The sequence below is a fragment of the Haliotis rubra genome, unplaced genomic scaffold (genome assembly GCF_003918875.1).
Source record: "Haliotis rubra isolate DU_JTF1 unplaced genomic scaffold, ASM391887v1 Scf172, whole genome shotgun sequence".
NCBI classification, from domain to species: Eukaryota; Metazoa; Mollusca; class Gastropoda; order Lepetellida; family Haliotidae; genus Haliotis; species Haliotis rubra.
Genome location: NW_025765692.1, coordinates 297,807 through 316,015, shown reverse-complemented (window position 1 = coordinate 316,015; position 18,209 = coordinate 297,807). Strand labels below are relative to the sequence as shown.

The following is an 18,209-nucleotide window of genomic DNA, read 5'->3' as shown; positions in this document are numbered from 1 at the left end:
ACAGACACAAATAACAACAAAACAACAACAACAAAAACCATCAAAACAGACACACACATATACAATGAACATAGGGGACCAAACCCAGAAAAAACCATTGAATCTATTTATGATGAAGAACCAACATAAGATTAGCAGAATTCCAGATAAAAACATACACAGACCTGCGTCAACAAAGATGCTAAAACTACATCGATATCTAGGTTATCAATGCACGCACGGATAAATGTGCGTTTCTATCGCACACACAGGACACGTGACCTAACCATCATGTGTGTCTCGTGCTCTGCACGCGCTTGCAGCTAGAATCAATCAAGACCTACCTCGCCATGTTGCCTGGTCCCCGAGAGTGACTGCTCTCAAGCAGCAGCCGGAGTCTGGGACCCAGAGAGGAGCGGGCTGACTCATGGCGCGGCCTCTCTACCTACGTGCTTGTGTTTACACGTGTTTTTGTATTCACACATTCCTCCCAAAACATACACACTATCATATTCATCTTTAATGTACCAAAGCCTGCCAAGGTAGCGAGACTGTTTGATAGTTATAATTTTTTTTTACTACGAATAATTAGCAGTTACTTAATCCACCAAACCACCAACAACTTCCTCAAAACGCAAAGCCAGCGTACCCTCACTGTTAATGGGTTTAACGGACAAGGTGGTGATTCCTGGATTTAACTACCTGCCAGTCTCTGTTACCTAGCAACGACATAAACTTTCTATACAGAACCAACTTATTCCTATAAATACGCCCAAGTGCAGCAGTGATATCTGTATCGGGACACAGACTCTAAGTTAAGTTGTTGATACCAGCGCCACCTAAACAAAGCGATAAATCTACATTCACCCAGAACATTTCACCCAGTAGCAGCTGCAAGTCACTAAGACCCAGTCTCCTGTCCCGCTACCACCTGGTCATTGGATCTGTTCAAGGTCAATAAACGAAAACCTCAAGGATAGGACCCAGAATAAGAAGTGATGGTTTTTTTTGTTGAGAAACAATCTGAAAAGTCAGTTACTGACAGACGCCACTGATCTGAAAACTCCAGGTCAGTTCTGTTCCAACTTGAGGATCGTCACATCCCTCTGAAGTCAGTTACTGGTTCATCCTTGGCGGTAATTACCCTGGTTTATCCTTGAAGGAATTCCCGCAATGCTTCCTTTATAACAATCTCCTGTCTGCATGTTCGGGATGCAGTTATCTCTGTACTCAGATAGGTGTGCACTCGACAGGCACGGAGCCAGTTAGTTCAACTTTCTTCTACTCGGAAATATATAGCATGAAACGTCGGCATCAAACAGCCTTGACGTAGTAGCTCACCTTGCCAGTGTGTGTTAGACTTACGTACATCGTTGTGGAAAATATGATCAAATCAAAATATATTATGGGGAAAATGATCTATTACTTGAACATTGGTATTAACATGTTAAAATAACGGGAAGATCACTAGTCCTTTCATCAGAGCCGTCAAAGGGACGTGTGTGTGTGTGTGCGTGCGTGCGTGTGTGCGTGTGTGTGTGTGCGTGCGTGCGTGCGTGCGTGCGTGCCCAACGTACTGTTTGTGTAATCATAATATTTAAACAAACGTTATCCTACAGATCAAACAACACAAATAGACGAGGTCACAACTGCTTATTTAAGAGAGTCAGAGAGCTATCCACCAGAGCGATGACAGAGGGGTGTTGATAAGTAGATGGATGTGATGCACTTATTGTTCTGTCAACACAAAGGGAGAGGCAATGTATGAATGCTGTGTTACATGCTGAACAATATCTACTTATACCACACCGGGCTATAAATAAACCTGTTTGGACCAGACAAACCAGTGACTGATATTATGAACAACTACTCAGTCTCTGAAATATAACGAAACGGAATTAACCACGATGACGAACCAGAGACCCCGAGGGGGAACGAATATGGATGACGTGGAGTCAGCTTCAGCTTGGCGTCCCTACGGGGTGAGGAACATGGATGACGTGGGGCCAGCTTCAGCTTGGCGTCGCTACGGGGTGAGGATCATGGATGACGTGGGGCCAGCTTCAGCTTGGCGTCCCCACGGGGTGACGAAGATGGATGACAGGGAGCCAGCTTCAGCTTGGCGTCCCTACGGGGTGAGGAACATGGATGACGTGGGGCCAGCTTCAGCTTGGCGTCCCCACGGGCTGACAAAGCATGTGAACAGTTGTAACTCGGAGTGTCAGTGTACCACGCTCTAGACGAGGCAACAATACCTGTCTCAAAGAGAGGTCTTATACACTGAACTGGAACCGTCAGACAAGAACCAGAGACTTAGAATGTGATTTACCAGCTCAATCCACAGTTTGCTGTTGTCGCCATGGTAACACACCCTAATACACAACATGCATTGTTCATGTAAAATTACAGAATCTTCGAACGGCTGCAGAGACATCCTGGAATGACTGAAAGGTATCTTTCATGTGGATTGAAACTAATTCAGCCCCTAATCTTCCCCATGGAAATACTTCAAGCTAATTCAGCTTTCAGTCAATCTGCCATACACCATGCAAGCAGACGACTCGAGCAGACGTATCCCGTCTCAGCGGGGATCGTCTCAAGATCTCTACCAGCCTCTTGAAGGTTGATGTATTTGATGAAAACTAAATTATCCGAAAAAGCTCTCAAAGGAATAAATTATCTTCTGCATGTTTGTCGTCTTCAACTTTCGACCTTTATTTACGCAAAACGCATGGCACACATTATATGCACAGTTATGGTAGGTGCTGGAGGCGAGGGCATACTGGGGTATTACACTGAATAATTCAAGGATAATATGTTCCTATTATGTGGGTAGTGATAAAATAGTCTCTACTCAGACACAGGTAGAGTCCCCCTGTCCATCACCGTTCATTACCCAAATGCAGGTGTAGTCCCCGCAGCCTATCATGGGGGTGGGGTGGGGGTTGAGGGAGGGCGGTTGGGTGTACGTGGTCTTGTGCATAGAGCGCAGGTCACAAATCAGTTAATCACAAGTTAAGCGACGTTTGTCAAGGACAGTCCTTGGATGGGTGACCGTGTTTGGCAGGTTGGACTCCTGAGATTTACTTGGACTTCTGTCCTGCCCCACAACGAAGTACCTATGTGGTCACACCAAGTCACACCTTAGACAAGAAATGTTCACCAGCAGAATATGGGTACCCGGTGGTATAAGTCATATGACTATTAACCTTCTAGCTCCTCAGAGGCAGCTTGGGTTATCCGGGGTAACAATGTCCACCATTTTGTATGCGCTTAGGGCATGTCCCTGCGGCGTGGAGTTCAGCGGTATACAACTGGCCAATTTTTATCAGCGTTCACAACCCATATACAGGTGTAGTCCCCCTGTCTATCAGCGTTCACAACCCATATACAGGTGTAGTCCCCCCTGTCTATCAGCGTTCACAACCCATATACAGGTGTAGTCCCCCATGTCTATCAGCGTTCACAACCCATATACAGGTGTAGTCCCCATGTCTATCAGCGTTCACAACCCATATACAGGTGTAGTCCCCCTGTCTATCAGCGTTCACAACCCATATACAGGTGTAGTCCCCCTGTCTATCAGCGTTCACAACCCATATACAGGTGTAGTCCCCCCTGTCTATCAGCGTTCACAACCCATATACAGGTGTAAACCCCTGTCTATCAGCGTTCACAACCCATATACAGGTGTAGTCCCCCTGTCTATCATCGTTCACAACCCATATACAGGTATAGTCCCCCTGTCTATCAGCGTTCACAACCCATATACAGGTGTAGTCCCCCTGTCTATCAGCGTTCACAACCCATATACAGGTGTAGTCCCCCTGTCTATCAGCGTTCACAACCCATATACAGGTGTAGTCCCCTGTCTATCAGCGTTCACAACCCATATACAGGTGTAGTCCCCTGTCTATCAGCGTTCACAACCCATACAGGTGTAGTCCCCTGTCTATCAGCGTTCACAACCCCCATAAACCCCTGTCTATCAGCGTTCACAACCCATATACAGGTATAAACCCCTGTCTATCAGCGTTCACAACCCATATACAGATGTAGTCCCCTGTCTATCAGCGTTCACAACCCATATACAGGTGTAGTCCCCCTGTCTATCAGCGTTCACAACCCATATACAGGTGTGGTCCCCCTCGTCTATCAGCGTTCACAACCCATATACAGGTGTAGTCCCCATGTCTATCAGCGTTCAATACTAAGATAGGGGAGTAGTCCCTCTGTCTATCAGCGTTCACTACCAAGATGCAGGTGTGGTCCCCCTGACTCTCAGCGTTCACTACCTAGATACAGGTGTAGGTACAGGTCGTCCACCCACTACTTATCAGGTGTGTTTGATGGCGCACCTGTCCTGCGTTAATTACCAGATAGCGCTGAGAATGCAGATGTTTGTGCTGAGAGAGTTGTGGGGATGGTATGTGTTATGTAAGGCATGCTGCAACACACATCCTCCAAGGATACAGGGATGCTTCTGATTACCAGCTTCTGCAGACTATGTGACCTTCACATATCCAGGAATGTCAGCTTTACTACGGGCTATGCACAACAGGACGCGCGTAGTAATATGGCTGCATTTCAAGGTCATGTTTCCAGGATGTACCCTGGTCTCCATTAAACTGCCTACGGGTTTGTTGAGCGCATATTTGCCAAACTAAATTGACGTGGGTTTTACGATATTAACACTTGACTGGGTTACTAAACCAGAGAGAAAAACTCACGTATTCCAGATTTGTGGCGGACATAGTCGCGATATTGCTTATCGGAGTAACAAAAACACGTTTTCATTCGGTAATTGACCTTGTTAGCTTACATCTTTCGTCCAGAAAACAAACTTCTTTGCTCATTATAAACATGACTCTTTGCAAAGCAATCCTGAGCGGGGATACACTGTTCCATTCGCTTGTCATGTCAAGGTACTCTATATATCTGGTTTCCGCTGAGCTGAGATTGCTGGAATATTGCTAAAACGGCATAAACACATACTCAGTAAGTCACAATGTCCAATTGTGTAACACAAATACATTATCTAAAACACATGGCACAAAGAAGGAAGCTTTAGACAGCATGGAGTGGTTATAAACCCACGGACCAGACCCATCCGCTGCAAGGCAGATGACCTAACGTCGACGTCATGTGAGATATTGAGGGTGTTAACACGTAGTGTCATACATGCCACCCTGCACTACACCTTGAAACACTGTCCAGATGACCCGGTGTCACTGTAACCCATATCCCTCCGCAGATACAGTAGCCGAATCGCCGCCTTATCTTTCCACTTCCGCCAGTGTCCACTAATTGCGGACTAATGACCTATATAGATACAGCCACATGTGTGTATACATGCAGCGAAGACTGGAAGCCGCTCAATTATTCTTGTCGGTGAAAGTGAAAGGCAATAAAATATAATAAAAGTCAAATTATTGTCTTCTGCAGATGGTGGTCGTATATGTTAATGGTTCCCTTAATCTTTGTGGGTGATACAGGTCTGTAGAACATGGTGGCAGATGTTCTATGTGGGTGATACAGGTCTGTAGAACATGGTGGCCAGATGATCTATGTGGGTGATACAGGTCTGTAGAACATGGTGGCAGATGATCTATGTGGGTGATACAGGTCTATAGAACATGGTGCCAGATGATCTATGTGGGTGATACAGGTCTGTAGAACATGGTGGCAGATGATCTATGTGGGTGATACAGGTCTATAGAACATGGTGGCAGATGATCTATGTGGATGATACAGGTCTATAGAACATGGTGCCAGATGATCTATGTGGGTGATACAGGTCTGTAGAACATGGTGGCAGATGATCTATGTGGGTGATACAGGTCTGTAGAACATGGTGCCAGATGATCTATGTGGGTGATACAGGTCTGTAGAACATGGTGGCAGATGATCTATGTGGGTGATACAGGTCTAGAACAACGGTGTCAGATGATCTATGTGGGTGATACAAGTCTATAGAACATGGAGATAGTACACATCCACAGATATTGTTCCACCATGATTGAAGGTGTTAAATTATACAAAAACATAATTATCAACGATATGTTCTGTCTAAAGTGCTTGAGAAAGATTATATTTGACAAACATAAGTATTTTTACACATTCGTGCATATAATGCGCTCAAGACTATGTGCGTGTCTCGGGTAGGAAGGAAATAAAGGTAGTTGCAAAGCATGACGACTTGTGAAACATGTAATGAACAGGAAGTGGAAGAATAGAATAGCACGCTATGACACTGTCGTCTGCTCCGACAGATATAGAACATGCGCTGTACAAGATCTGCTGGATTCAGCCGGGGAGAAATAATCAAGTTTCACCAAAACACAACTTCAAATGACTCTACAAATTCAGTACAAAGTGTTTCAGAACATCAAGGAAACAACACTTGATGTTATTTCCCTTACTACGCGGCCATATTGTTTCCTTGACGAAAAGCAGGAGAAATACCGCTTCAAGAACAATATCCGACTATAATTTCCGAGAATTCCGGCACGACTTTGCAGCACGTGGTTGCCAACGCAGGTGTATCCGGTGCCACTGCCTGGAGATGGTGCAAGAGTGAGATAACGCTCGGCCTTTACACAGCGACTTGATCAGCTGTACAAGGTTTCAAAACAGAGGTAGATCTAGGGATCTCAGTAGTTGCTAGAAGCGCAGTCTCGAACCGTCATGCTTTTAACAGATGGAACTGGATTACGCTGATCCTCCAGCATGTTATTGAGCTGACGTTTGTCCTTGAGTGAGTAACAGTGGGACACATTAATGATGCAGGACTTTGGCCGAGTTAGGTAGCTCTGAATTAGGACATGAGTTATGTTCAGAATATCATGCTTTCAGGGGGCATCTAGGAAAACCCTAGATTCACTTCCATCCTCCTTCTTTACTCAAACTCAGCATGAGTATCTAAAATCAGGATTTAAAGAAATTCATGTGCACATTTTTAATCCTGTATTGATTCTTCCGCGTTTCGTCACAGTTCGGTGCTTGTAGCTAATGTACAGTAATGTCTTCTGTAATTCTGAGATGCATATTTGTTTGGTTTGGGGGAAAATATGTAAATATGCGTTGTCTTTAACGGCGATTAAACGGCATTTCAATTGTTCTCCTCCACATTCAATTACTTTTCAGGGCTGAACGAACCTTGAAAGTTTTACAGGTTTGTTTCTGAAACATGTTTTGTCTTAGCAGAACAACGTTTCAAATGAGCATTAAGTGAATCTGGAAAGAGTATTATTGTCGAACAGTCATTGTTCTCCGATACAGCGAGAACTGGTTGCACTGGTTGCACAGGTTGTACCCACGTGTTGGATCAAACCTGGACCACCACTCTGCTTCTGTACCTGGAGACAGTGATGTTCCTTGAAGCCGATGACATGCTCGCCAGGAATTATTACACATGTGCAGCTGATATATAGTTATACATGTCGATGTAAGACAATACTCCTGTTACTATGAGTTACTGCAGCTTGCACGTCACATGCACGTGTGGGTATTGTGTTTGTCATTACAACGCGTGCTATGTCGCTACATCTATTTTTGAAGACATCCAAGCCTTATGGCCAGTGTATGGTTCATACCATAGCACAGTACCTACCTCCCATGTTACTGTTAACTTGTATATGCCTAACGGGGGATTATTTGTTGTTCTTCACGCACATCTTGACTACTTCACATAACTAATATTCTTAAGATAAACAGTGTGTGTTAATTTGTTGTTATTGGGATTTGTTGATATAAACGTCACTGGTAAGTGCTTTTACAGAAGGAAACAGTTATTATTCCTAAAGCTGTGCCAAATTTGATTTTATACCACGGTCGACAATTATTTGTTAATATGACTCTCGACTCATAGAAGTGTCGGTGGCCATCTTGGAAATAGTATCCTATTTTTTATGTTCGGCAGAGGGTCGAGGGTCTTTTCCTAAATGCTAGCAATTCGAAATCCATATTAAAATCTATATTTGGTGAGTTTATCACAAACAACATTGTTTTCATCAATCTGACTGACTGAATTTTGTAACTTTCTTGATGTTTCACTGTCTGGAGGAAGGGCTGTGTTGTTCTCACAATACAAGGACTTGTCACTGCAGTTGTTATGTAGTTATGCTCTTCCTCTATGTTGGGCATTACGTTCCCAAGCCTACATTCGAGAGGGTTTGCATGGAATTAAATTATCTTAGCATATATTGCATCGTGCAAAAACCCCGAGGATATAATCTTGACGATTCCTGTCGATCACTGTCTCGTACTGTCGGTCCAGAGACAAATTGATTCCGTGCTGACAAATAATTAGGTTATCTGCCCGTGCAAACTGATAGATCATTGACATTTGAATTCAATCTGCCATTGTCAGGTCTACTGAACAAGGTAATGATACAGTATAGAGTCATTCACGTTGTCATTAGGTAGTGTGCTGTCTTTCACAGTATGGTAAATTATACAAACAAAAACACGGGAAATCTAATGTTGGAGATTCGCCTGTTGCGATCAGTGTCAGAGATATGGTAGAATATCTGCCTTATGATTGACTGACTGATAGATCGTCTCACACCGCACTCAGCAATATTCCAGCTATATGGCGTTAGTCTTTAATAAATCGAATCGTGACCAGACAATCCAGTGATTGACAATACGAACATCGATCTACACAACCAGGATAGGATGGCATGCATCAGAGAGCCTGAGAACCCGACAGTTTGTCGCTTCTGATGGCGCGGTGGGCGAGCTGGCTAAAGCGCCTTTCTAGTGATCCAGCGAGGTTGAGGTGCCGGGATCGAGCCCACCTGTGACCGGTGTTGTCACAACCCCTAGTGTACAGTACACAACCCTGTGCACTTAAAAGAACCCACGAATCCGTTGGTAGATGACCAGATGGTGGCCACATGAATACGTGCAAACACCTAGTTGCGGGTACAGAGCAACGTGCAGTGAATTTGGACAAAGTACTGTGACTATGTGTCCCAGTCCCAGGACTATGTGTCCCAGTCCCAGGACTGTGTGTCCCAGTCCACCCAGCTGTGAATGGGATCGTTAGGATGAGAAAGCCACAATAACTCGGTGCGCCTAGTGGCTGCAAGAGTTGTATACTCCCCAGGGGGTTGAGATTGATAATACAATGTGCCGTTGAGATTGACATCCAGTGATATAAATATCCTATAATAATAAATGATAATAATAAGTATGGTTTGCTGAAGATTACTTCTGACTTGGATCTTCACGGGTTGTCTGCTGTATTAGAGGCGTTATAGCGACACGGGTGTTGCAGCCATGGAACCTGATGATTAAGGCCATGACTACGACCCATCGGCTAGAATCAGGGTTTGGGTATAACGAATCCAGACTGTTGACCAATCCTCTACATGTCACCTTCAACCCGCCCCAATCCCATGAAACACGTCCTACCTGTAAACAGTATTCTTCTTGGAAGATTTCCGCTTCTGCAGAGCAGCGACCTCGGGTGAGGCAACAACACCTTCTTCAGCATCCGCCTCCATCTTTGTCAAACACACCTGGTCGTCGTTGTCCGGCGTCTTGCTCGTGGTGACTACTCCGTTGTCAGCGCCGTCACGGGGTTCGTTCACGATGTATGTCCCAGACCGCATTGCGCCGATAAATGGCAGTCCCGGGAAGCGCTTCTGGACTGAAACACAGACATTGTATATTATTTGTTTCTGCTGTCACAGAACGCCAATAGAAGCATTCCAGCACTGGTTACAGGCTGATCCCATAGCTAGCCGGGGAACTGGGGCGTGCAGAGAGGAGATATGGTGTTTATGTGGCAGGAATTACTGGTTGGTTGTTATGGTATGTGGTTGGTTGCTATGGCATGTGTTGTTATATGATGCAAGTACAGGGTCTGGTCTCGCTGGTCGACCCGCTAGTTATAGCTGATAATAACATGTCACAGTTTATACACGGTGCTGTTATGTGCCAACCCCAACATAAGTCTGTCCAGATACCAAATAATAGATATGTAGTCTGTGTTACAGTGCCTCTATAATAATAACATAATTCTTGATGACTCGAAATCCAACCCAGTAGAAGATAGTGTCTGTCGTAGTAGATTAATAACCACCTGTTAGATTCATAAACATGGTAACATATGTTTACTGTCAAACAATTTAGGTTAAGAATGAAACAAATTTGCACTTGTCAGTCTGCCTGAGCCCTGCCTCCCTTCAGGATCTTTCAGAAATGTCGGTATTGGTGTTTCCTAACACGTCTGAGGTCTACAATCTTTAATCGAAAATATGTAACTATTGGACATTTTTATCCAACATGTTTGCTTTACCGTTTTGGCAACTGGCACGGTGTATAGGCAATCAGTATAGGTAATCACCACCCCATGTACAGCAGGCACACATGGTCCATGGCAGAATATACACCCACCCAGCTAGTATAAAACAGAACCCGCCTTGACATTATACAAGATGGAAGAACTAATAAAGACAATCTTTAAATATTATGGATAAAATATACAGCTCCATATCAACAGCTGACACTAAGCACAAACTCCTGTATCTGATGAGCAACAAGTCTCAACGTGGGGGATCCAGCGTTATCAGGGACTATTTATTCGGGGGAACCACGGCTCATGGATATTGGTGTGATAAGGAGGCGATGATGACGGGCAATAATGCGATGAAATGATACCCCTACTAGTATTTTATCACATACCTACAGTCTATAGTGGTTGTTATTTGACCACGTCTTCCCGACGGTAGCAGCCAACTATATCTCTCTTCACACACACAAAGAATCTGCCATTCACATGTGTCAGATAAACGTTTTACGATATCTTACAGTACGGTGGTCCATTTCACTGACAGAATTGTGGTTGTGGGTTTACTGTTATACACGACCTACAACTGCATGAATGACGTCTTTTTGAACGGCAGCAGGTTGACGACCATAAACCATTGACTAGATAAATGATTGACTATGCCTAGAAGCAGTGAATGACCAGATACAAGGCAGGGCTCCAGATAATTTTTCAACATCAGGAGTACGTACTCCTTATTTGTTCAATATTGAGTACTGGAAAACCTTAAGTGTACATTTAGAGTACTGAATGGAAGCTAATGGACTATCAGTAATCTTGTGTTTCGTTTCATATATGCACCACAACATTGCTACTCTTTTGTAAACAGGTCAATAAACCATAAAACAATACTTTTTTTCAGATAAATACGTCTGTAAGTGATTCTAAGACCGTACACCATTGCTGTGGTGCGTATCTGCTACGTTTTCTAAATTATTTCCTACCGTATCGTGCATATTTTTTATCCGTACATACGCCGATACGGCCCTTATCTGGAGCCCTGACAAGGAGTGACTAGATAATGAATGACTAGATACATGAATGGTCAGGTACAATGAATGACTATATACAGTAAATAACTAGATAAATGAATCACTAGGTACAGTGGATGACTAGATACAATGAATCACTAGATACAGTGGATGACTAGATACAATGAATCACTAGATACAGATGATGACTAGATACAATAAATCACTAGATACAGTGGATGACTAGATACAATAAATCACTAGATACAGATGATGACTAGATACAATGAATCACTAGATACAGTGGATGACTAGATACAATAAATCACTAGATACAGATGATGACTAGATACAATAAATCACTAGATACAGATGATGACTAGATACAATGAATCACTAGATACAGATGATGACTAGATACAATAAATCACTAGATACAGTGGATGACTAGATACAATAAATCACTAGATACAGTGGATGACTAGATACAGTGGATGACCAGATACAATGAATCACTAGATACAGTGGATGACTAGATACAGTAAATGGACATAAAATAATCCTACCGTGGAAATCACAGAGAATCACAAGCAAATCCTCACTAGGAACAGTTTATAGTGGGGATGCGTGTTGTGTTAGCTGGCTTCCCACCAACACTGGCCGTGCTGTAGTCACGTGTCGGTCACGTGTGCTGCACTGGGCTCGTGTGTCACTGCACACAGTGGAGCAGACTAATACTGAGTCTCTGCATGAATATAATTTTGATAAAAACAAATAATCCCATTTAAATTGAAAAGAGCCCAAGTGAAGGGAGATTCAGAATCTGAGGAAATCTAGACTTGCTTCATTCAGGTTCAGCATTGCAGAAAGGGCTAGGTGGAAGGGAAAATAATGTGGTTCAAGGACTGTGACACAGGCTAACAGTGAAGCTTTAGCAGCAACAGAAGCAGTTGTATAAATGTAGCTGAAGTAGTAGCAAACGTTGTGGTTGAGGTAGTAGTTGTTGGTGGTGGTGGTAGTAGTGGTTGTTTTAGTACTAGCTGCTTTGAGTAAAATAATAAAAACTGTCTCGACTTTCACGTGGATGCGATATTGTGATACAAATGTACTTGAGTGACTTGGGGCTGTAACGGCAGCGTGTGGGCAGTACCTGGGTTGTACCACGGCACGACCACAGCGACGGCAGCATGAACCACGCGGCTACAGGGGTGGGGAACAACATCGTGGATAAATATGTCGCGCAGAACAGCAGTGGCATTCTGCTTAAATAGGCAGATCATGTTACAAAACACACATGGTAGAGGGAGATGGTAGAGGGGGATGCTAGCGGGTGAAGCGAGGGGGTGTCAAGGACAAATCTGCCCGGAACTGATGTCCAGGGGTGTGCGTGAAGAGTAAGGTACCAAAACGTGTTGGAGACATGTATTCGTGTACACGATACACCACTATCACACTTAGAACTGGAGATGCTACAGTAGTCTGTCTCACAGTCCCTGAACCACATTATTGTCCCTACTGCCAAGCTCTCTCTGCAGTGGTAAAGCCCTAAATAAAGCAAGTCTCGCAAGTCTAGATTTCCTCAGGTTCTGAATCTCTGGTCTCCTTAGGGCTTCTTTTCAATTTAAATGGGCTTGTTTGTTACTATCAAAATTATATATATTCAGAGACTAAGCATTAGTCTAACGCTACAGATACATCATGTAATATTGATTGATTGTGACAAAGAACACCAGGCTAGCTATTCTCGAAACATTCGTAGCCCTACGAACTTCTTAAGCCCATTCTTAAAACGTTGGCTACGATCAAAGTTAAGAATTCTTAGCGCTACGAACGTTTCGAGAATAAGGGCCCAGGATGATAAGGCTGCTGATACAGTGCACGATGTAACACTGAAATACGATATAACATTGATGTACGACGATGTAACATTAACGTACGATGATGTAACAATGTACTATGTTATGAATGTATTGTAAGATATGGGGATATACGATGTAACGTCGAAATATGTTAAGGTGATGTACAATGTTGTGATGATATATGATGTAACTCTTACACGATGTTACTCTTGTATTCTATACCATGTGGATATACGATGTTACTCTTGTATTCTATACCATGTTGATATACGATGTTACTCTTATATTCTATACAATGTTGATATACGATGTTACTCTTGTATTCTATACCATGTTGATATACGATGTTACTCTTGTATTCTATACCATGTTGATATACGATGTTACTCTTATATTCTATGCAATGTTGATATACGATGTTACTCTTGTATTCTATACCATGTTGATATACGATGTTACTCTTGTATTCTATACCATGTTGATATACGATGTTACTCTTATATTCTATACAATGTTGATATACGATGTTACTCTTGTATTCTATACCATGTTGATATACGATGTTACTCTTGTATTCTATACAATGTTGATATACGATGTTACTCTTGTATTCTATACCATGTTGATATACGATGTTACTCTTGTATTCTATACCATGTTGATATACGATGTTACTCTTGTATATTCTATACAATGTTGATATACGATGTTACTCTTGTATTCTATACCATGTTGATATACGATGTTACTCTTGTATTCTATACCATGTTGATATACGATGTTACTCTTGTATTCTATACAATGATGATATACGATGTTACTCTTGTATTCTATACCATGTTGATATACGATGTTACTCTTGTATTCTATACAATGTTGATATACGATGTTACTCTTGTATTCTATACCATGTTGATATACGATGTTACTCTTTGTATTCTATATACCATGTTGATATACGATGTTACTCTTGTATTCTATACCATGTTGATATACGATGTTACTCTTGTATTCTATATGTTGATATACGATGTTACTCTTATATTCTATACCATGTTGATATACGATGTTACTCTTATATTCTATACCATGTTGATATATTCTATACGATGTTACTCTTGTATTCTATACCATGTTGATATACGATGTTACTCTTGTATTCTATACCATGTTGATATACGATGTTACTCTTGTATTCTATACCATGTTGATATACGATGTTACTCTTATATTCTATACAATGATAATATACGATGTTACTCTTATATTCTATACCATGTTGATATACGATGTTACTCTTCTATTCTATACCATGTTGATATACGATGTTACTCTTGTATTCTATACCATGTTGATATACGATGTTACTCTTGTATTCTATACCATGTTGATATACGATGTTACTCTTGATATTCTATACAATGATAATATACGATGTTACTCTTGTATTCTATACCATGTTGATATACGATGTTACTCTTGTATTCTATACCATGTTGATATACGATGTTACTCTTGTATTCTATACCATGTTGATATACGATGTTACTCTTGTATTCTATACCATGTTGATATACGATGTTACTCTTGTATTCTATACCATGTTGATATACGATGTTACTCTTGTATTCTATACCATGTTGATATACGATGTTACTCTTGTATTCTATACAATGTTGATATACGATGTTACTCTTGTATTCTATACAATGATAAAACGTGATGCACCATGTAACGGTGTTACAACATACACACACTCCTAGATCAATTACAAGTTCATACGTTGGGGAAATTCATCATGATTCGCGTCTAAACTAAACGGTAAGGGTAATTCAATACAAAATTGATTGGTATCACCTGTGTAAACAAACTTCTGTTGGTCTGAAGAATCGGTTTAGAATTACGGTAATATTTTCATTGCTGTGAGGGAGAACGCATTCCTCGCGTGGTCATACTCAGACACCAGCTTACGTCAACCACAGACATCTGTCCCGTAGGAGGAAAAGGATACCTATATACTGACAGAATAAACCACAGCTGAAGGGGTTGTTGTCGGCACAGGTACTACAGATGTGTACGCCAGGTACGTTTCTGTATACAGAAATGTACCCTAGCCAAAATCAGCATACAGAAACGTACCCTGGAACGATTCCATACACACTGTGTCGTTTTCTTGATCGGAACTGTCATACTGTTGTATTAGATGCATTTGATTGCGTTATATAAAAATACGAATATACACAGTAACGGTTATATTGCGATGCCCAATACCACTCGTAAACTACATACGGTTTCGGTTTTGGATTGCGGAATATGGACTCGTCCGCCTTTTAGGGTACCGGGTACGTTTCTGTATTTTGACTTTGTTTAGGGTACATTTCTGTGTACAGAAACGTACCTGGGGTACGTATCTGTAGTACCTGTGCCGACAACGACCCCTTCGGCTAAACTACAGGAACATGAACCTGTAGCTGAACGTTCATTTCGTGTTTTACACCTCAATTCTATAAAAGAAGTGATGAAATGAACGCATCTTCGGCCATCTTCGGAACATAACGCTCTGAATGTTTTCACATGTATTAACTGATTAATACATTTCATGTCAGTAGTATTACTGATAACACTGCATAAATGCAAAGATGTAATCATTTTCGTATTTGGAGACTAGACTAACAACTAGTCTCTGAAATGAACATATTTTACAGAAAAAAAGCTCATAGTAAAAAAAAAAGAAGAACTATAATGAAAAGAAGCCCTGAGACTTTCTTCATTTTCAGAAGCTGTGGAAATCTAGACTTGCTACATTTTCTAGACTTGCGTGGGCTTTCTTGGATATATTTGCTTCAGGGTCTGTATGACAGACTATTTAGAGATATAACATAAAACAAAGATATTGTGAAATACACACAATATCTTGCTTTTCTTACACGCAATACCTTGAAATGAATGAATTACATCTGTGAGGTTTACCAAACTTACAATAACGACATCTGAAACTCCATTACTGATCGAGTAAAAATAAGTTGATCGTATCAATTCGTATACTGATAGAAATATACAAAATACTTATTTAAATGAAATAATTAGTGATTATCAACTCTCTCAATTATATCACAAAATTAGGTTTAATCAAATTATGTTCTCTCTACTTTGTTTAATGATTTTGGGCAGGGGCTGTAACCCAGTAGTTACAGTGCTCGCTCGTCACGCCGAAGACCCGGGTTCGATTCCTTACATGGGTACAATGTGTGAAGCCCATTTGTGGCGATCCCGCCATGATATTGCAGGAATATTGCTAACACCATATTCCCTTGATGGAACAATATCATTAATGGACTTACTGATACACGATCGTGTTGATGAAGATACTTTCTCGGTTACAGTACTGTAACATAATGTGACAGGATGGTTTCACTGCTGTAAAGTGAGTGAGTGAGTGAGTTGAGTTTTACGCCGCCCTCAGCAATATTCCAGCTATATGGCAGCGGTCTGTAAATAATCGAGTCTGGAACAGACAATCCAGTGATCAACAGCATGAGCATCTATTGGCGCAATGTGTCAACCAAGTCAGCGAGCCCGACCACCCGATCCCGTTAGTCGCCTCTTACGACAAGCATGGGTTACTGAAGATCAATATTCTAACCCTGACCTTCACGGGTAGACAAGCATGGGTTACTGAAGATCAATATTCTAACCCGGACCTTCACGGGTAGACAAGCATAGGTTACTGAAGACCAATATTCTAACCCTGACCTTCACGGGTGGACAAGCATGGGTTACTGAAGACCAATAGTCTAACCCGGATCTTCACGGGTAGACAAGCATAGGTTACTGAAGACCAATATTCTAACCCACACCTTCACGGGTGGACAAGCATGGGTTACTGAAGATCAATATTCTAACCCGGATCTTCACGGGTAGAGAAGCATGGGTTACTGAAGATCAATATTCTAACCCGGACCTTCACGGGTGCCACTACTGTAAAGGGCTACTTGTGTAACCCATCTTCAGAGGCCAAGATCCAACGGTCAGGAAATGATATCATGTTTTCTGGCTTATTTCTCACGCTACCTCGAGTAACGCTGCTGAACGATATCATCAAAATATTTTTTTAAATATGTAAATATAATTACTGTCAGGAAAACCTCCAGTTGAGATAAACCCTATGATCATGTCCGGGATATGGCTAGCAGCTAACAGGGCTTTCATTGATGTCAGACTCTCACCAGACTGACATCGTGTCCCAAAATTAGCATAAATTTACAGAAAAACCCAGTCCATTAATTACCTTAATGAAAAATAATAAAAGGAGCCGAGAGAGTTTTTATTTTCAGAAACTGCAGTCATCTGATCTTGACAAATATCCTTATGGACTGGCTGTATTGGATGTTTGTTTCAGGGTCTCTATGACACGCATTGGCTGTATTGGATGTTTGTTTCAGGGTCTCTATGACACGCATTGACTATTAGATGTGTTTGTTTCAGGGTCTCTATGACACGCACTGACTGTATAGGATGTGTTTGTTTCAGGGTCTCTATGACACGCAATGGCTGTATTAGATGTGTTTGTTTCAGGGTCTCTATGACACGCACTGGCTGTATAGGATGTGTTTGTTTCAGGGTCTCCATGACACGCACTGGCTGTATAGGATGTGTTTGTTTCAGGGTCTCTATTAGACTAACAACTAGTCTCTGAATTGATGACATATTATACTATGTTTCAAAAAGTCTCTATGACACGCATAATGAAAAGAAGCTGGACGTGTTTGTTTCAGGGTCTCTGAGAAATCTAGACTTGCCACGCATTTTCTGTATCGGACGTGTTTGTTTCAGGGTCTCTCACGCAATGGCTGTATCGGATTTGTTTCAGGGTCTCTATGACACGTGGCTGTATCGGACGTGTTTGTTTCAGGGTCTCTATGACACGCATTGGACACGTTGTATCGGACGTGTTTGTTTCAGGGTCTCTATGACACGTATTGGCTGTATCGGATGTGTTTGTTTCAGGGTCTCTCTGACACGTATTGGCTGTATCGGATGTGTTTGTTTCAGGGTCTCTAT

At 41.9% G+C, this 18,209-nt stretch overlaps 1 protein-coding gene across 4 annotated transcripts in view; it reads right to left on the bottom strand.

Moving 5' to 3' along the window:
• LOC124272715 (proton channel OtopLc-like) overlaps window positions 1–18,209 on the bottom strand; it is a 72,739-nt gene that overhangs the window by 20,761 nt on the left and 33,769 nt on the right. For 2 of the 4 annotated variants that reach the window (XM_046707902.1, XM_046707901.1), the window contains one exon: window positions 9,400–9,637. In XM_046707902.1, coding sequence (XP_046563858.1) covers window positions 9,400–9,599 — 200 coding nt within the window. In that variant the 5' untranslated portion in view covers window positions 9,600–9,637. Of the gene's footprint in view, window positions 1–323; window positions 402–9,399; window positions 9,638–11,855; window positions 11,940–18,209 lie in introns of those variants that run through there. The other 2 variants (XM_046707903.1, XM_046707905.1) reach the window with 2 other exon arrangements.